Raw genomic sequence first — 21599 nt, 5'->3', positions numbered from 1 at the left:
CCCATTGGATTAGTGATAACTTTGGGTTCTCCATGAGATTACGTGTGTGTGTGTGTGTGTGTGTGTGTGTGTCCCTGTTCAGAACGCACTTGGAAGCTAAAGGTCACAGGAGTCATGCTTCAGCAGCCACCCACTTTGTGTTTCTGAGATGGAGTCTCTCACTGGGATCCAGGATTGTCAAATTAGGCTAGATTGGTTGGCCACCCAACCCCAGGGATCTTCCTATCTCTATCCCAGGATTATAAGCCTGACTTCTATCACTCATGCTTGTTTGCCCAGCATTTTACCAACTGAACTATCCCTCAGCTACCATGTGAAGAGACCCCCCTTTTACAAATGTATGTAGTATTCACCCATGTATGCATGTTCTGTGTGTGTGTGTGTGTGTGTGTGTGTGTACACATACACATGCTCACATAAGTCTCTGTGCCTAGGCAAGCCAGAAGTTGAAGTTAGGTGTCATTGTAAATTTATTTCTACCTTGTATATTGAAGCATGGTCTCTTCCCCGAACCTAGAGCTCACCAGTTTGGCTAGTCCTGTTACGAAACTTGTTCTAGGTGGCTCCTGTCTCTTTCTCCTGGGACTAGGAATACAGGCAAGCTGAAATGCTTGCCCAGCATTCGTGTGGGAACTAACAAAGTTCATCACACTTGTGTGGCAAGTGCATGAGCCCACTGAGCTATCTTTTGGGCCCTGAAGATTTTCTTTTAGAAGAATAGACTCTCACACCATGAACCATCACTTTTTCTGCAACTTGACTCTGGGACCTAAAGTGAAGGATGAACAAGAAGCTTCACACAGGTGTTTTCTTCTCAGGGGTCACAGTTTAAACATTTTTAACAATCAGCATTGTCAGAGAGGCAACACTTATGAGGGTGCCAGGCAGGAACAAACTAATAACAAAGTGGTACCAAATCTGCCTCTACCCTCTGATGAATGCAGGCATGTTATTTCTAAACCAGGGGTGCTCTTTCCTAGAGCTGCTGGGAGTGGTGGGAGGGAGTTGTGACATTTCCAAGCCTCTGCCGCTGTGCCTTCTCCCTTGCATCTAATCTCTGCTGTGCTGACATCTAAACCACAGTCTTGATGGATGCTTTTGACAATTGTCCAGAGAGAACAAGCAAAGAGCACAGCAGATGACTCAGGGCAGTTGTAGAAAAGGCTCAGGTGTGATGCTTGTACTGGTGAAAGAAGGAACCCAAATGCCAACTGCTCTCTATGGAGGGATAAAGGACTCCGCCATGAGTGTCCTCTGTACCGATGGAGGAGTTTATTTCTCATCAAAGGGTGGTGACTGCTCTGTGTCTGTTTATGAAGTGAACTGGAAAGGGGAGGGTTGTTAGAAGGTGGAACTCCACTTGCTCATTCCCAGTTCTGTGCCCTCCCTTAGATTCTCGAGCAACATGGGAAATGGTTCGGTGAAACCCAAACACGCTAAGCACCCAGATGGCCAGTCAGGGAACCTCAGCACGGACGCTCTGCGTAACAAGGTGGCAGAGCTGGAGAGGGAGCTGAGGAGGAAGGATGCAGAACTTCAGGAACGGGAGTACCACCTGAAGGAGCTGCGGGAGCAGTTGTCCAAGCAGACTGTGGCCATCGCCGAGCTCACGGAAGAGCTGCAGAGCAAGTGCATCCAACTGAACAAGCTGCAGGACGTGATTCATGTGCAGGGAGGAAGCCCACAGCAGGCCTCTCCCGACAAAGTGCCTCTGGAGGTTCACCGCAAGACATCAGGGCTGGTCTCTCTCCACAGCAGGAGGGGGGCGAAGGCTGGAGTGTCTGCAGAACCCACAACCCGCACCTATGACCTCAACAAACCCCCCGAGTTTTCCTTTGAAAAAGCAAGAGTCAGGAAGGACTCCAGGTAAGCAGTTTCTATGCTTTGTTCACTAAAGTGGCCTGCACAGTAGGAAGGACCAGAGGTATCCACGCAGCTTCCTAAATGGCCAAGGGCATGGAAACCTCGGTTGTGAGTATAGAGAATTTTGTATTATGGGCTTGTCCGGGAAATGTGTTCCTTTATATGCAGCTTTGCCTTCAAAACTGGAATTGTGCTTTGCCTAGATGTTGAGGTGTCTAGTTTCAGAGACAGGTACAACTGAGGGGGCAGATTTAGTAGACACGTCTCTGTTCTGTTGACACTCGCAGAGGAGTGAAGACCATTTAGAAGGTATGCACTAGTCTTCCTAAGGAAGCAGATTAGCAATGTACTCAGAGCATGGTGGGGTTGACCATGTACAGCAAAGCCAGCTTTCTAGCCACTGGTCTGCAAGAGTTCTGAGAAAGGACCATGATGGAGATGCAAAGGAGGATGACATCATTCATTCACTGCTTAAAATAAACAGATGCAGACCTTGCCTTCTTGTGTGGTGAGACAGCACACACAGAGAGACAAATGAGGAATGTGCGATTATTAATTGGGATAAATGACAAAGTGACGAGGAGCAGTGTGGTGGGTAGTATCTGGGGAGTGGTGAGAAAAAGTGAAAGAAGTGTAATTGTCATGAAGGCCTTGCTGATGGATGAGGTGACCTTTTAGCACAGACATGAAGGATAAACACCAAGCAGAAATTAGGTGAAAAGAGCATTTCAGGCAAAGGGAACAAATTAAAAGTTAGAATTAATTTTAAAAATTTGATTGATTTCCATTTAAATGTTTCAAATCAACATGTGATAACTGTACACATTTATATGTGCAGTGTGGTATTTCAAAATGTATACAATGCATTAATCAAATTGGGACTGTAAGGTTCCTGTGCTCTTATCATGTATCCATGTTGGGGATAAAATTTTGAATTTTTGAAAGAAAATATTACCTCTGTTTTTTTTTTTTTGTAAGTGTATGTCAGTGTGTATATGTGGGTACACTTCTGACTAAAGTTTGGTTTCCTGATTAGGAGAGAGTGATTAGAAAGATGAGTTACGGTCTCCTGTATGCATTGTCTTTCAATGAGTAAGTGCTTTTAATTGACATGAGGTCTTTGCCTTGGTAATGTCTTGGCTGAGTCTGTATCTCTGTGCAAGCTCTATGAAATTAAATCAGATTTTAATTTACTCACAAGGACAAGGAACATAAATCAAGACAAAACATTCAACTTAAACAAATAGATGATTAATCTTGACAACAAAATTATGAAAGGCGTTTAATTCTTCACTTTGTTGACAGCAGTTGAAACAGTGAATGATCAATAAATAATTGAAAAGAAAAATAGGCACACTGGGTTATTAATTATACCATTCTGTAGGTGAAATAACTTTGATTAATATTAGACATTAGGAGGGTTTTTTTGAGGCCCAGAATTTTATTACTAGTTGGTTTAGAAAGGTCTTCTCTATTTCTTTCAAAATAATAATTATTTTAGTGGTATGGATTTATAAATTATAGCCACTATAAACATGTGTCTTTTTTAGAACTTGAATATTATCCACTGTTCTTTTTGATAGGCTATATATTTTGATATATGGATGTATAGTTATATATTGTGTATTATATCATTACACACACACAAATATGTACATATATGAGCATATGTAGTAGATTATTTACTGTCATCTCCAAATCTTCCCAAATTGAATCTGGTTTTATATATGGGACAGTGTATGAGGAACTAAGTACTACCATCTTTGACTTTCTAGCCACATAAGCTACTCTCCATCCTCCTGAAACCAAGGATTTGTTTAGTTGTTTTGTCCAAAGGCTTTCATTCATCTCCAGTCAAAACACTGCTCTCCCAGAGATGAATAATATGAGACAAACTTAATCCCTTCAAATTCCTTAGTTAGCCTAGTTACTTACATGGCAAAGAAAAGTATTATGTATACACTTTGAATTTCTAAGCTAACCCCCCATCATTGTTCTTCTGTGAAGGGATCATTGGACAGGCAGTGTGCCTCTGAGTAAGTTTAACAGTGAGTTCTCTCACCTCCACTACAAGCCAGATGTCCTCATGTGTATGTGTAGGTCAGGAGGAAGAAAGGGACTAATTAATATTTTTTTACAGTAGTAGAGATTAAAACACAAATGATTTTTTTTAATGATTGGTCCTAAACAAGGCAGCAGATCATTCATGCCCTAATAATTCTCATCTGCTTTGGCAGAGCCTTGAGGTTATGGGAGAAAAAAATAGAACATGGACCCATTGACTGGTTTGTGTTGCAATTTCACTTGGTAAAGTACAAATACATTTCTCCTTCAGTCTACAGCTCATTCTTAACATTTCTAATTGTCTAGTAAAAGCTCTCAGGCAGCCATGTACAAGTCACTAAAAGGGGCACCCCTGTGCCCCATTTCCGTTCCCCCCAACTCCCTGGTACTACCAACTCATTTCAGAGAAGCCCTTGCTGAAAGTTTAAATTTTCATGGAGAATCAACAAAAGCAGAGAGGGGTTTTCTTGATGGTGTTGTATTGGCTTGTTTTGCTAATGGTAGCATTTAAATTATCTATTATAATTATCTGACAGTTTACCACAAGGCTTTTAAACCAAAATAAGTCCTATATTCTTCAGCTAATAAAGATGTAGTTTTTTCAGAGTTTTAGAAGTAGTTACCACTAACAATTCATTTTCCCCTTTCTAAACACTTCCAGTTTTGGAGAAAAAGACCAAATAAATCTTGACTATTTCTAACGCAGTTTATAAATTTTTTTATATTAAACAATGTTCTGGAAGTCAGAGCATTAGGAATATGCTGGTCATGAGTGAGGCCTGATAGACACCACCCATTGATTCGGCCACTTTCCAAGCAGAACCTGCTAGAAATGGAAGAATGCACTCAGTGAAAATGGCAGTTCTGTTCACTCCTAAGCTCTCATAATTTATTCATGGAGCTTCTGTAATGTTTCCTGAATGAATTGAAATCTAAATTTTATATATATATATATATATATATATATATATATATATATATATATTACAACTTTGGATAACTTCTTCTCTCCACTCCTGTTCAGAAAGCCATTGAATATCACTGTGATATACTCTTTTATAAAGGTTCACAGCTCTCTTAAAATCAACAGTCTTAGGGAGCTATGAACCGTTAGGAGAAATAAGAGGATAAAATAGAATGAGATGACAAATTACGAACTTCAAAGTTCTGTTCTTATGAGGAACTGTCACTCACAGCACCCTTGCCTGTGACTTTTGAGACCTCCCCTTAGATATGCTGTGACTTCTAAGTGACCCTCATTGATCTTAAGCAGCTTCAGCTCGTGCCAGCTTTGTTGACCTGGACCCACCGAGTGTACTTTTAGAGTTTGAAGAGGCAACCTGAACCACTGCACCTGTGTGCTTGAAGTAGGGTAACATGTAATGGCATGGCAGCAGGGGACCATGGCGGTCTAGACATTGTTTCTGCTACAGTTCAAGGGTTTGTTCTTAAGGATTAGGCTCCAGGGTAGTTCAGTTTTGTCTAGTAGGACTTTGTGCAATGACTAAAAGACTCTGTAACCCATGCTGTCCAATGTGGTAGCCAGTAGTCAAATGTGGCCATTGAGTGCTTGAAACGTGGGTAGAGTCTGTAAGTAAATGAATTTTCAACTTCAGTTAATTATGGCTATGTGTCTAAAGACTATTGGTTATTGCTATTCTAGAATATGTGTTTCCTGTAACTACTATTGCAAGTGATAGAATTGTGATCTCTGTGGGCTCTTTGGGAACACTTTATAGACAAAGTAAGACCAGTATAGGTAGAGACACACAAAATATAGATGATCCTAACAGAGTGAGGTGGGCACAAAGCAGAACGTGAAAAGGGCACTGGACTTTCATGTCTCTTTGTAGTCACTTGGCATTGAGCCTATGGACCAGCTTAGATCTTCAAAAGCAGACAGCAGGCACCAGGTTTATCAGAGTGCTCTAACTCACAGGAGAGTCACTATACTCTATTAAGTGTTTTGGTCTCTGATTTAAATGTAATATAGATGAGTATCAGAATATCTGAGAGCTAGAGGAAGCTTAGGGATAATTTCATGCTATCGTCGTCTGGGAAGAGTGTGGAAAGGCACACGTGGCCATTACAAAATATACCACAGAAGGTGGCGATCTCAGACTGGAAATTAAGATTTGATTTAGAGACCTCTAATATTATAGATCTGTCCACAGACTTCAGTCCTGCAGTTCAAGTCCCAAGAAGCTTTATAACAACATAGTCTGTGGCTTAGTATTGCTGGAGCTTCTTCCTTCATCCACATGGAGCTGAGTAGGACCTGTATGTTGCACTGATGGCTAACATGAGCTGAGTCCTAAGCCAAGTCCTCTGAGTAAAGGGTATGAAGAATGGATTCGGCCCAAGCTGTGCTGCTCATGACAGATCACATATGGTTATTTGAATGAATCCCGTGCCTCTCAAGGCTGTGACTTGGAAAGGGTTCCGTATTTCTGTCCATGTCAGATTTGCCTTGAGCACTAAGTTTGCCACGCATTCAAAGATCCGACAAGTTACTGGAATCAAGTGTTCTGTTTCTGTAGACATTGTTTAGCAAACTCCAGCATTGTCAGAACAAAATTACAAGCTCATGCTAAATGTCTGGTGGAAACACAGGCAAATTTATCAGAGACATCTGGTAAGTGACTGGTACGAGCGCCTTGTGCTAAGAACAACGCTTAAACTATCATTTGAAACTATTGTTCCTCTGAGAAAAGGAACGATAAAACAAAGACTTGCCATAGACTTCAGATGTTGACTCCAGTTTTAGGAAGGACAATTAGTTTTATTTGTCACTCCCACCCCAGGAGCTGAATAGGTGAAAGTGGAAACATGCCAGTGAGTCACACACTGAAGGGAGATGTGGAGAAGGAGTGAGGAAGGGTGTATGCTGTTGTTATTTGTGCTTCTTCCCTGAAACGGCACGGAACAGTAAGTGTGCATCAGAAAACCATGGTTCCTTTACCCAACAGGAAACTTCCTATGGGAAGAAATAATGTTGATGTATCAGTAGATGTGTGCTAGTCATTAGTCTGATACTTCACACACATGGAGCTATGTACTCCAGCCACTCTATAGATCTTCACATAACACACACACACACACACACACACACACACACACACACACACACACACACCAGCAACTGTGTGTGTGCTAGCCACCTGTCTAAATACTGTGTAGATGTGAGACACAGAATGTTTACATTAGATCATCATATCCCAATTTCCATATGAGAAAACTAGCACCCGAGGGATGACCTCACTTATTTAAGGGTGCAAAGCTCTTCACTTCCAAACCAGAATTCAAAGACACAGATGCAGTTCTAATCTCTGCTACATGCCTTTTTTTTTTTTTTTCTCCTCCCAAACTGGAATTAGAATAGGACTTCTCTTATTTTGGTTGAAAAGCCTTGTGGTAAATTGTTAGATAATTATAACTAGATAATTTAAGTGCTACCATTAGCAAAACAAACCAATACAACACCATCAAGAAAACCCCTCTCTGCTTTTGTTGATTCTCCATGAAAACTTAAACTTTCAGCAAGGGCTTCTCTGAAATGTGTTGGTAGTACCAGGGAGTTGTGTGGGAGATGGGGCACAGAGGCCTAGTTAGTGACTTGTACATGGCTGCCTGAGAGCTTTTAATAGACAGAAATGTTCAGAACAAGCTTTAGACTTTACCTATCAAGTTTGTTAGTTAAAAAGTTGGTGCGTATGCTTAAAAAACTGCTAGCTTAACCTCCCTATTCATAAAGCAAACCCTGAAGCACTCAGTCCAATAAAGGCCTGGGAAAACAGAAATTCAGCTGCTTGATGGAGTGCTAGAAGCTATGGGTGATGCTTGCCAAGTGCCATGTGTTCAGGAAGTTGTCACGGTGTTCGGAAACAAAGGTTATGATTTATAACAATAATGCTCACACTGACACCCAGATCCAAGCTAGCTGCTGAGGGATGGGATGAGGAAACAAAGTTATCATTTAACTATTAGCTGCTGGTGGTTTTCCATAAATTATCTCTTGGACGTGTTGGACCTGCCTAATCAGATCTGTGCGATTTCTCCATTGTATCAAAGGTGAAATTAAAGCTCAGGGTAATTGATCACGTGACTCAGGCTTGTGGTGTTGATAAATTGTTGAAGCAGCTTTGCAGTTCGAGTCTATCTGATGTCTAATGTATATGAATGGCTTCCCTTACGGTTTTAAAAGCAGGCTTAGGGAATTTTAGGGGGCTGGAGTGGGTGAGAGGTGCCCTTAGGCTTTAAAGAAAAAGAGAGGTTAAATTGGGGGAGATTTATAAGTGTCTAGAATTAAGTGCAGCTGTCTTGTCATCCAGAAGCAGTTAAATGAATTAATGGCTTCCCTAGTGTTGGCGTTCTTCCCCTCTCACTTCCAGCCTCTGCCTCTTTTCTCTGTCTAGGAATACAGAGCTCTGAGCTCCGTACACTCAGCTTCTCTGTCTCTCTCTGTGTCTCTCTCAGAGGCTCACTCTCTCTCAACTCTCAAATTCTTGGCTTCATTCATTTCTACTTTTTATTCCTTCCTGCTGCAACCCTGACTTCCAGCTGTCAGCAGCCAGGTTTTAGGAAAACATTTAATGAAGACTCAGAAAATACCCAGGATATAAAGTCTGACTATTTCTAGTAGTCTGAAGTTCATGTGCTCACTCTAAGTGCTGTGATACCAACCCAAGGTAGCTACCCCCTGGACTACATTCTTTGGAGGAAGCTGTTATAGTTTTATGATACACAGAATATCGATTCTAACCAATAGCTTGAGGTTATATAGCAAGCTGTGGATGGCCCTACACAATAACAAATTCAAATCAATGCTTATTTATTGAATACTCAATCAATGATTCTCAATCTTTTAAATATATTTAAGCCACTGTTGCCATTGTAAACCCACAGAGTGCTAGTACCTGAGGCTTAGCAAGCTGCCTAGTTCACAATCATCATCTGCAGTTTTTAAAAAAAAAACATTTTTATTCTTTGAGAATTTCATATAATGTAATTTGATCATATTCTCATCAGTGCCTCCCAGATCCACCCTTCCCTCCCAGGTCCACCCCCTCTCTCCTTCCCTCCCACATCTATCTCCACATTCCTCCCAGAACTACCTCTACATACCCCTTACATCTGCATCTTTCAAAATGTGTGTCCTTTTTTCTTTCTTTTAATAACGCAAAGACTCCAGTTTGGCTGCCCATATACTCCTAAGTATGGGGCCATCACTGGAGTGTTGCCAACTTACTAAGAGTCACATCCATAAAGAAAACAGACTCCTCTGTCCTCCAGAAGCCATCAGCAGTCCATAACGCCTCAGTTGGGAATGGGGTTCATGAATCATTCCCACTCCATGCAAGAATATTGGCTGCCTTGGTCTTGTGCAGGCAGGTAACCATATCTTTGGTGAGTTCAAGAACACAGTAGTCCCATTATGTCCAGAAGACAATGTTTTGCTGTGTTTTTCCTCAATCCCTGGCTCTTGGAATCTCCCTCCCTTTTGAGATGGCCCCTGAGCCATGGGGACATGGTGTATTACAGAGGTTCCGATTTCAAAGGAGCACTCCACTGATGCTTATTCTCTGAGACTTGAACAGTTGTGAGCTTCTGCATTAACCACTATCATTGCATAAACAAATTAATCTGATCAGGTCTGAGACTTGCACTATTCCATGGGTAGAGCAGCACACACTTAGAAAGCAGTTTGATACTACTATATACATTTAGTAGAATAATAGTACAGTCACCACTGTGGCTTGTGAGCTCCCCAACCATGGTTTCTTGGCTAGATTTCTTGGCAGTACTAGGCATGTGTTTCCTCCTGTGGAGTGTACCTTAAATCCAACTGGAAAACAGTTGGGTACCTCTATAACATTCATGCCACTGCTGCACCCATGGGCGTAACTTGACACGAGGGTCATTATTGCAGTACACAGGATTCACAGCTGGGTAAGGCTTGACTTATTTTCTCTCAGTAGCCTGCACAGCACCTTCCAGAATCCAAAGTATGTGCCACCTCATCTAGATGTTAAGGCAGCTACAACTTAATACCAGCAACTTTGACATGTATTTTACTTTTGCTTTCTGGCTCCTCAATTTGTAGCTATAGACCTCCTTGGTCATTTGGGTTTGGAATTACTTGTGCTAGCTTTGAAACCATCTTGGAGGCCTGGAGTGGGAGCTTCTGGCTTCCTTTAATGACATCCTCTCGGTGTCCTCTGAAAGAGGGTGTGCCTTTCTGATAGTTTCTCTCTTATAATCATTCTATTGTAGACACTGTGTGTTTTCCTTGCTGTATACCCACAGAAGACGGTAGTAGAAATAATGCAGTTGAGAAGACAGTATCTTTCTTCCTATACTTGTTAGGTCAGAAGGTGGCATTACCCGAGAGGTCCAGTTTCACAAACACCTCAGTCTCTGTAAGCCAACACTGCTCCCTGACTTCTAAGATTTAAATAGCAAAACAGTGCCCAAGCAAGAAGAGTGGAGACAAGGCCAACTCTCCGGTGTGTAGACTTCGTGGAAGTACCTTCTTTGCAAGGGATACCTTTCTTATCCAGTGGCCATACCTCTCCTTTTAAAATAGTCTGTCTTTAAACGATTTTTAGTTGTAAATCTTGCAGTGCAGTCTTAACTGACAGGTGTCTTTTTTATTTTTCTTTAAATCTAGAACCAGCAATAGCTGGAGGATATCTTATATATACTTTATATCAAAGTAAGAGTCATCAGGGATCTCTATGTTCATTTAAGCCTCCCACGATTCTGTTTTGTTGCACCAGCTCAGGTGTGTGTGGTGGGGGAGGTAATTTTCTAGCAGCAGTTTTGACAGTCTTTTCCGAAGCTCTGGGAGTGGGAAGGAAAGAAATCTCTGGAGCTTCCAACACCCTACCCCCTCACCACGAGAAGAGGGATGGGGAACTAAGGAGAGACTAGAGATGGTCACTGTTTAAAATGTCTTGGGACAAGGAACTCAGAGAAAACCAGTAATAAGTTGCTGCTCGATTAGCAATGTAAACAACATGTTTGTGCTACCTCAGAGCGTTCCCAGTTGGAGGCCAGTGTGGTTTGTGTAGGTAGGTCACAAGGCTGCAGTGAAGAGATCAGCTGGCTCTGCTCTATTCTAGTACCTTCTAAAGGAAGGTTCTCTACCTAGTCACATAACTATTCATAGAATTAAGTGCATTGTGGGTACAGGAGTGAGGTCTGAGATTTCCTCCTGGTTTCAGCTGAAGGCTGACCTCAGCTAACTTAGACTTGCTGAGAGTCTGCTCCTGTGTGTGTTCCTCTCAGGCCTCTATACCACAGTACACTTCTTTGTGGCAGTTGGGGAGTCTCTTTACAGTTGACTTAGATATGGGTAGCCTTCTGCTATTGTGTGTTTTGTTGGTGAGAAAAAAAAATTCTTGGATATGCCCCCACTGTATGTCAATGTGTTACATAAGGATATAAAGGAGAAGCCATTACCAAACTCTTTTGTTTCTTTGAGGTGAGTCTCTCTGATGAAAAATGGCCATGTGGCCATGTAAGGCATACATGCAAAAAGTTCAGAGTCATACTTCTGTGCTGTTGGCGATATTAATCACCAGAGAGAAATGATAGGACCTACCCAGTGTTTTCCAGTGAATGAATATAGAAACAGAATGCAGTATGCAGAATGCACACCTATGGGATATTATACAACCTTAACAAGATGTTATACCTCATGCTATAACATCAATGAACTATTAAGACACCATATGAAGTGAAACAGACCAGACTCAAACAGGACAAATGTTGTATAGTTCCCCTTATATGAGATATACAAAGTAGTCAAATACACAGAGGTATAAAACAGAGTGGAGGTGGCCAGGGGCAGATGGACAGAGAGATAGAGTGTGGGACGGGGCAGAGCTGGAAGGAGGTGAGTGATGGTTCCAGACAATGGGAATGTACCTAATGCTACTGAACAATGTATTCAGAAGTAATTAAATGGCACATTTTATATAACATATTTTTATCACAGCCTAAAAACATCAGAGTCCTAGGACTGATTGGCAATATGCTCTTGAATGCCAGGCCATGCTTCAAGTTCCAGATGTGAGGGCTGAGAGGAAGGAGAAGGGAGAAGGGAATAAGGGTGTTCTCATTTTTGCATCCATTTGTTATACTGTGAAAGATAATATGCTATATCAAATTGCTATAGTAAACATTGATTATTAATCAGCTATTAATTACTCACTGTTAGTTGATTGTTTGCTTGACAAACTCATACATTTATTAGATATATTTTTGTCATTTTATCTATCTTTCCATTCCTCCCAGTGTTGCAGAACTATAGAGGGAATGATGACATACCTTTCTTACAACTATGGTTCTTCAGTAAAAGAGTTTTACATATTTTTTTGATGTGTGTGCACACACATATATGCAATCCACTGAGCCATGCCACTGTCCCACAGCTATAATTATTAATCTTAAGTATATGCTGTAGTCACCTGGGTGAATTTTTTAAAAGTTATATGGGTCCAGCCCTGGGAGAGGCTGCTTAAATTGGTTTGAGGTTAGAACCCAGGCTTATCATATACATTTACACTGCTCATTGCTAGCACTTCGAACCCCTGTTTTATAAGTGTGTGTACCCCTCTGCACCAAGACTTCCAAAATAATCAGTTGAATGATCTAAAATCGGTGCTAATTAGATACTTAGAACTGTTTACCATTTATACAGAATTACCATCCCATACCATCAAGTGTGTGCATATCATCAAGTGTGCCAGGTTAGCACCCTTGTACATTTTGGTTGTTTTCAGCATTTCATTATCAATCTCTATTCCTTAATGCTCATGGGGAAGGAGCCATCTGCTGAAACCTGAGGAAGAGACTGTCTGTTGTAAGGAGGAAGTAACAGCAATGTGACTAAATTAGAACCATGCTTGATTACATGAACAGCAGGTATAAGAATGGACAGGAGAAAGTCATGCCTGTCCTCTGATTACCATGGAATGACAGCATCCGTGTCGAGGCTGGCATGTCTGTTTATAAATACATGCATTTACTAGGTATCTTTCTGTTATTTTCTGTATCAAAATTTAGGGTGTGGGGATTGGAAACAAAAGATACATATTCTGTTTATCAGTTCTGTCTGTCTGTTAGGTGACTGACATCACTTACACCCATTCTTGCCCCCATGTCCATAATATTTAAACAAAGAGAAGGAATTTGAATGTTTTCCAGATTTCTCAATTTCATTAAATTCCTCATATGTGCCAGGCATAGCTTGAGAGGTTAAGTAATAGGTAGGGGAGGGAAGCATAGCCTCCGTCTTGAAGCTCTTGGTCTCAGTAGGGAAATTAAAATGTTTTCTGCTACAGATGGTGAATACTTCTCTGTAAGAGACAGGTGTAAGGAAAGAAGGAACATTTTGGTTTATGTTTTTACCTAGTTAGGTATTTTGTTTATTTTGAAGTAGTTTCTCACTATGTAGCATTGGCTGGCCTGGGACTCATTATATAGGACAGGGTGGCCTTGAACTAGGTACATCTTCTGTTTCTGCTTCCAGAGTGCTGGAATTAAAGGTGTGTACCACCACACCCAGTCTTAAGAGATCTCAGGTTGGGTATTGAGGGAGACATAGACTGTAGGGATATAAATCGGAGTGACACATTTGGGTTCAGTGAATAGTTCAGTGGGTGTGGAGACCCTGAAATGTGAGGAGACTTGACCAGCAGAGGGGTTAAACCATTAGAAGTTTTAACAACATTTGGAACTTATACAAAAAGTATAGAGTTTTCCGGTTCTCAGTTTGTAAATTGGTGGTGAGTAGCTGATTCATCACGGCAATAGCTAACTCTTGAGCAGTATATTTTATGTCCCAGGTATTGTCCTAAGTACATTATGCTGTTAACTAATTTAGTTCTCGTAGAAATCCTATGACCTGTGGACTATGTTGTTGTTTTACAGCTTGGCAAATCTGAGAAGTTTGGTGACATGCCCAGGGTTCCATAGTTAGTAAATGGAAGACCTGGGAATCAAACTCTGACATCCCAGGTCAAGGTCATGTGTTCATAGCAAGAGTGTCCTATGTGTTTCTTATCCAACTATAAAAATAATCTTTGAAATAAAATGCCATACAGCATATTATGTGGGCATGGAACTGATGCTTGTAAGAAAGAAAGCCTTGGTGGTAACCTTGGGTGAAGAAGCTCACCAGATAACATGGTGATGAGGAGCTATGACTAAGCACGAGACCAAGTGTCGCTATCTGGGACCCAGAAGCTGGACCGAGAGCCCAGCAGTGAGGAATGTGGGTGAACTTTGACAAATGGAATTTCCTGAGCCAGCTTGGAAGATGGGAATTTATTGCTTTGAAGAATGTTGATTATTCAAATTGTTGCTATAAAAGGACTATGAAATGTTGTGCTGTTGCCTCAGAAGGGGATGAATTTTAGGTCCCGCCCACGAGACGAACTTGGAATGGAGCAGAGTTGTCTCGGAAATGCCTTTGTTGCTCTGTGGTTTCCAGAACCTGTTTCCCATTGGTCTCCAGAAAAGCGTGCTGTAATTACTTGTGTTACCAACTGCTGATGCTGCCAGGCATGGAGGATTTCCTGTCATGTTGTCAGAGTTAATGTGCAGTGGATGCCTATGGGGCAGTTGTGGGTGCCATGCCCTAATCACAGCTGAGAAACCCACAATTCAGAAGGCTAAGCAACTGGCCCAGAGTTGTGAAGCTGGGACCTCCCAGAGCTGAGATTTGGAGCTAGAATTTTCTAGTTCCTGAGCCACATACATTTTAAAATAAATTCAGAGAAGTTGTGGTTCTGGGAAGATGGTTCAATGGTTTAAGGTCTTTCCAGGCAAGCATGGGGGCCCAAGTTCAGATCCCTAGTGCCCACATAACAAGCCAGTGTGATAATGTGCACCTGTAGTCCCAACACTGGGAGGTGAAGACCAGAGAACCCCCCAGGATCTTCCCTGCCAGCCAGTTTAGCTAACTGGGTGGGGGAGGGGCTCTAGGTTTAGTGAGAGACTCTGCCTCAAAACAAAATAGTGTGGAGAATGGTGAAAGATGACATTCAAAGTTGATCTCTGGCCTCCACATATGTGTGCTTTCTTACCATATACACAGACTCATTTTCTCACTGAAGCACACAGATAATAAAGTGAATACATTCATGTAACCATCAACCATGGCTTGAGAAGCTCCCTGTGCACCTTCCATGTTTCATCCATGATCCACTTCAAAGTTATTCTTTGTACTACTGTTACCATAAATTGATTTTTATATATTTAATAACTTATTTAATGAAGATATAGCTCACAATTCTACAGGCTCTCACTTTTTTCTTTATATAGCAAAACTCATTTAAGTTATATGTAGTGGTGACATAAGAATTGTCATTACTGAGTGATGTTTATTGTATTGCCCTGCATAACTGACCACCTCTATACTGGATATTTTGGTTTTTCTGGCTTTGATGCATATGAATACTGCTGCCATGTCTTTTGGTGCATGTATGAGTGACATCTAATAGATATAAACCGAGAAATCAGTAGCACAGCAGTACAATGTTTCTAAATTGAAATTTAGCATAGATTGCTGATTTTCCAAAGTAGCTGAACAAACTGATATTCCCCCAGCAATGTAAGTATATTGCCTTTCTTCAAGTTCTCCATAGTATTTGGTAACATTAGCGATTTTCATCTTACCCATTCTGGTGAATACTTCATAATGCTCTGTTGTGGCTTTAGTGTGCTGTTCACTCCCAGTTGAAACTGGTGAGCATTTTCTGATACACTTTCCACTAGTGTCTGTTTCTGGCCAACATAGCACTGTATCACATCTACTGTCTTTTGTCATGTATTTCCACACATCGAGACTGGTTTCTGAACTTTGAATTCTATACTAGAGTTCTTTTTGTCCATCCTCATAGCACTAACATATTATTATTTTGACTTACAGTAACTCTTAATATGATGTTTCATTTTTTCTTGAATTTTCTGAGACTATTGTTTGGTCTTCTTATAAGAATTTTAGAATCAGCTTCTCAAATTTTAAACATAAAAGTTTGTTTTTCTTTTTTCTTTTTTTTTTTTGTTTTTTTTTGTTTTTCTGAGACACAGTTTCTCTGTGTAGCTTTGTAGACCTGCTGGCCTCATAGTAACAGAGATTCAACTGCCTCTGCCCCTGAGTGCTTGGATTAAAGGCGTGTGCCACCACCGCCCAGCTAACATAAAACATTTTGATTAGAATTTAGTCAATTAGAGTATACTTGACATCATTAGAAAGTAAACACACTTGTTCTAGTGCCTGGTGATTTGAATTTGACCCCTGAAACCCACATAAAGGTAGAAGGAGAGAACCAATTCTACAGAACTGTCCTCTGACCTCCACATGAGTGATATGGGGACATATGTGTGCATTTACACTATAGATATAATACACACTAAATAAAATAACATTTAAAAATTCATTATCTAAATTAATTACCACAATATATTCTTGTTATTATATTTTCTCTTCTCTTCTCTTTCTCTCCCTCCCTCCTTCCCTCCCCTCCCTCCCTCCTTCCTTCCCCTCCCTCCCTCCTTCCCCTCCCTCCCTCCTCCCTCCCTCCCCTCCTTCTCTCCCTCCCTCCTTCCCTCCCCCCTTTCTCTGTCTTGGAAAGAGTAGCATCTTCTCTGGAATTTATTGGAAAAAGCAGGAAAGTATAACAGACTTTGTGTTTACAGACATGAAATCTTTGATAACATGCATCAAAGTCAGCTCTCAAGACAAATATTAAGAGCGCTGCCCCAGGCCATGGCAAATATTGCTTCCCCCACTGCCAGGGCCTACCAGGGAGCCTTCAATTCCAATGGTAAATTCTATTTTTAAAAAATTTTCTAATCAGGTCTTTATTTACTTTCTTAACTTTCAAGCCCCAAACATTTTCAGAGGGAGTAGAATAAAACCAGTAGGTATCATTTTCTTTTATTGTGTACATATCTTACATTGATTACATAGTGCAATAAATGCTATATGATTTATGTATATTTATGGACACACACACATATATATTTTGTGTTTAATTTTATAATTTCAATTTCAGTCTCACTGATAGTTATTTTTTATGTTTTTCCGCCATTATTAAAAACAGATTTTTTTTTCTCATATAATAGATCCTAATTATGCTTTCTCCTCTCTCTACTCCCTCTACAGTCTGGGTTGTTTGGAGGTTCCTATAGGAACCCTTTGGCCAACAAATTATATGTAACCCATTTCTAGTACTGGAAGCTTCATGTAGTGACAAGAAATATCCAGCAGGGCTCTGTCTCCCCCCATTATTAGATTGATTTCATATATGTGCATACTTAGGAAGCTGCTACTACCCCTCAAATGGCCCTTAATTTTAGCTGTCTCTTTCCACATTCCCTCCTCTGTCCATCTCTCTTCCCGCTCCTCTGTATTCTTCCATTCCAGTCCTCCCTGTCCCCATCCATCCAAAATTTCCCTTTCCTGGGGGAAATCTACCTGTCTTACCTACTTATTTACTCTATCTCTCCCCTCTGTTTCTCTATGTATTATAGCTTGGTTATTATTGGTTTAACAGATAATATCCACATATAAGCAAATACATACCATTTTTGTCTTTCTAGGTCTGGGATACCTCACTCCGGATTTTTTTTCTCTAGTTCCATCCATTTGTTGGCAAATTTCATGATGTCATTTTTTTTTAATGGCTGTAATACTCCATTGTGTAAATGTACCACATTTTTTTATCAATGTTGCTCTGTTTGAGGGACATGTAGGTTGTTTCCAATTTCTGGCTATTATGAATTGAACAGCAATGAACATGGTTGAGCAAGTGTCTTTGTAGCAGGATTAAATGTCCTTTGGGTATATGCTCAAGAGTAGTATAGTTGTATCTTAAGGTAGACCATTTTCCAGAGTAGCTGTACACATTTTTTCACAAGAGATGGAAGAGTGCTGCCCTTGGTCCACATCCTTGATACCATGAGCTGTCACTGTGTTATTAATCTTAGAGATTCTGAGTGGTGTAAGATGAAATCTTAATTAGTTTTGATTTGCATTTACCTGATGACTAAGGATGTTGAACGTTTCTTTAAGTGTTTCTCAACCTTGGAGTTTCCTCCTCTGAGGTTTCTCTTTTTATAATCGTACCCATATTTTAATTGGGTTATTTGGGGTTTTTTTGATAACAAGTCTTTTGAGTTCTTTCTTTATTTTAGATATTAACCCTCTATTGGATGTGTAGTTGATAAAAAAAAATATTTTCCCATTCTGCAAGCTGCTGCTTTGTCTGCATGATGGAGTCCTTTGCTGTGCAGAAGTTTCTCAACTTCATGAGGGCCCATTTATTAGATGCTGATCTTAGTGCTTGTGTTAACCGTGTTCTGTTCAGAAAGTCTTGTCCTGTGTCAATGATTCAAGACTATTCCCTATTTTCTCATCTATCAGGTTCAGTGTATCTGGACTTATATTGAGGCTTTGATCAATTTGAAATTGAGTTTTGTACAAGGTGATAAGGATCTATTTGGATTCTTCTACATGCAGCCATCCAGTTAGACCAGCACCATTTGTTGAAGATGCTGTCTTTTTTCCAGTGTATATTTCTGGCGTGTGTGTGTGTGTGTGTGTGTGTGTGTGTGTGTGTGTGTGTGTGTGAAAACAAGTGTCCATAGATGTGTGGATTTATGTTTAAGTCTTCAATTAGATTCCATTAATCAATGTGTCTGTTTTTGTGCCAATACCATGATGTTTTTATTGCTATATTTTTGTAGTACAACTTGAGGTCAGGAATGAGGACATCCCCAGCAGCTCCTTTATTACTCAGGATTATTTTAGCTATTGTGGAGTTTTGTGTCTCTATATGAAGTTGAAAATTGTCCTTTCAAGATCTGTGCTGTGTGTGTGTTAGAATTAGATAGGGATTGCATTGAATATGTAGAATGCTTTTGGTAGGATGGCCATTTTTACTATATTGATCCAACTGATCCATGAAGATGGGAGATCTTTCCATCTTCTGATATCTTCTCCAGTTTCTTTCTTTGTTATGTATGGATAGTGTTTTCATTAGTATGTGCAAGGGGATTTCTATTCTGATCCAGTCCCTTTGGTGCCTGTATATGTCTCGTACCTTGATAGGCATCTCCTTCTTTAGGTTGAAGAGATTTTCTTCTGTGATTTTGTTGAAAATATTTTCTATGCCTTTGACCTGGGTTTCTTCTCCAATCTCTTTTCCTATTATATAAAGCTTTGGTCTTCCCATAGTGTTCAAGATTTCCTGGATGTTTTGTGCCATGATTTTTTTTTTTTAGATTTAACATTTTCTTAGGCTGAGGTATCCATTTTTTGAAGCTCAGTGTTTTTTCTGTGGTTTGATGTGTGATCAGTTTTCAGGAAGGTTGGTGTACACTTAGAAGAGTGTGTATTTTGAACTTACTGAGTGAAGAATTTTAAGTATCACTTGAATCTAGAGCTTAAGTAAGCTTTGGTGATCAATTGTTTAAACATGGCTTCTAACTACTGTGGCTACTTGCTTTGCTATTTAGAGAGATGTATTAAAATATCCTAATATTATCATGGAAGTTTTGTCAACTTCTGTTCTGAATTTTGGTGTCATTTTATAGACTTTGATAAAGTCTTCCTAGATGCATGCCTATTTAGCATGTTGACTGTTTCCTGATGTTATCGTCAGGAATGAGCACCAATTCTTTTTAACTGGTACTGACACATCACCCAATTTTCCATTTCTTATCACACTATCTCTAAGCATTTGTTTTATTCATAACATGCCTAATGCTTTTGCTTTGGTATCAGTTTGCAGACTTGGCTTCTCAATGAAATTTTTGCTACACTGGTACATAATGTAAATATACAGGAGTTGCTTTAAACCTAATATGTTAATTAACTTGCTATCTAATCTTATCATTGTCTTGCACTAATTAAGAATATATTTTATTACATTATTTTAGTGTTTTATTTAAATACTCTATGTCTCATTAACTTATGAATGTTTCACATTAGACTTTTACCAATATCTGGACCTCTTATGTTAACTCCATTTGTCCCCCAATCTCCTTCATGTCTTGTTTGTTTCATATATTTATTTTTATGTATTTTATGCTCCACAAGGTATTACTCTTTTATAAAGCACCCTTGCTTTAGTCACCCAAGCATTTTCTTCTTCTGTGGCTCTTCATTCTAATATTTGCTGGTTCTCATCTGGGATTACATCCTCTGTATCTGGAGCTACTTGATAGTACCAGTCTGTTGCCAATGGAAAAATATTTTGAAAATGTGTTTATTTAGCTTTTGTAGGCTGTTTTCAGGGTAAAGATATTGAAGTGGGCTCTGTGGAGCACTTTGGATATTTCCTATTGTGCTCTGGCTTCCATTATTTTTGTTGAAGAGTAAATTAGTCCTGTTGTTGGTCATTTGAAGGTTATGTGTCTCATGTCTTGCTGCTTTATTCATTCTTCTGTTTGTGTTTTACTTTCAGCATTTTAACTTTGATGGGCTTAGATATAATTTTATTTTTTTAAATTTTACTTATGATTATTGATATATATATATATATATATATATGTGTGTGTGTGTGTGTGTGTGTGTGTGTGTGTGTGTAATGTGTGTGATGTCTGTGTGTGTGAGAGAGATGTGTGTGTGTCCTGTGATTCCTCAGTGTGTATGTGTGTGTTTGTGTGTGTATGTGTGTATTTGTGTGTGATGTGTGTATGTTTGTGTGTGTGTATGTGTGTGTGATGTGTGTGTTTGTGTGTGGTGTGTGTGTGTGTGTGTGTGTGTGTGTGTGTGTGTGTGTGAGTGTGTGTTTGTGATGTATGTGACTGTAGGTATAGCATGGATATGAAGTTTCAGTTTACAGAAGAAAACTTTCAGGGCTCATTTCTCTGTTTCCACCTTGGGTTGGAAATTAGACTCAGTACTTTTATCTATGGAACCATCTATTTAATACCCTAGACACAATGTTAATTGTATTTGGTCTGGAGTTTATAGTGCATCTTTTCTGTGGCTTGATGTCTTGTAATTGATTTAGTGACAGTATCAAATATGATTGTTGTAGTTGACTGTGCTGGCTAGTTTTATGTTGCTTAGATACAAGCTATTGTCATTAGGAAGAGGGAACCTCAATTGAGAAAATGCTCCCACCAGATTGGTTGTGGACAAGCTTGTGGTGTATTTTCTTAATTAGTGACTGGTACTGGAGGGCCTAGTTCACTGTGAACAGTGTCAGCACAGGGCAGGTAGTTCTGGGTTGTATGAGAAGGCAGGCTGAGCAAACCATGAGGAAAAAGTCTATAAGCAGCACTCTTCCATAGTAAGTGCATCAGTTTCTGCCTTCAGGTTCCTGCCTTGAGTTCCTGCCCCGACTTCCTTGAATAATGGACTACAAGCTATAAGATAAAATAAGCCCTTTCGTTTCCAAGTTGAGTTTGGTCATGGTGTTTTATCACAGCAATAAAATCTCTAAAGAATATATTGAATTTTCATGTGTATGACAACACTACCTGGGATAAACAGCTTTTACATCTCATGGTAAACAGGAAGCATAGAGCATAGCTCAGAGAGATTCTTCCTGTAGAGTCACTGTTATGTTAACATGTCTCTACTATTCTCAACAGCTGAATCTATCTTCTGTCATCAATCTGTCTAGATGTATGTCTGTCTACCA

General features: G+C 39.9%; 1 protein-coding gene across 2 annotated transcripts in view; it reads left to right on the top strand.

The window, feature by feature from the left end:
• The first annotated feature begins 1405 nt into the window (after positions 1-1405).
• Positions 1406-21599, top strand: part of Prkg2 (protein kinase cGMP-dependent 2) — a 93814-nt gene continuing 73620 nt past the window's right edge. For both annotated transcript variants that reach the window (XM_035453219.1, XM_027387604.2), the window contains exon 1: positions 1406-1866. In XM_035453219.1, coding sequence (XP_035309110.1) covers positions 1406-1866 — 461 coding nt within the window. The remainder of the gene's footprint in view (positions 1867-21599) is intronic.

This window comes from Cricetulus griseus (genome assembly GCF_003668045.3).
Source record: "Cricetulus griseus strain 17A/GY chromosome 1 unlocalized genomic scaffold, alternate assembly CriGri-PICRH-1.0 chr1_1, whole genome shotgun sequence".
In the NCBI taxonomy this organism is placed as follows: domain Eukaryota; kingdom Metazoa; phylum Chordata; class Mammalia; order Rodentia; family Cricetidae; genus Cricetulus; species Cricetulus griseus.
The sequence above is the reverse complement of the archived record's forward strand: the minus strand, read 5'-3'. Positions and strand labels throughout refer to the sequence as shown.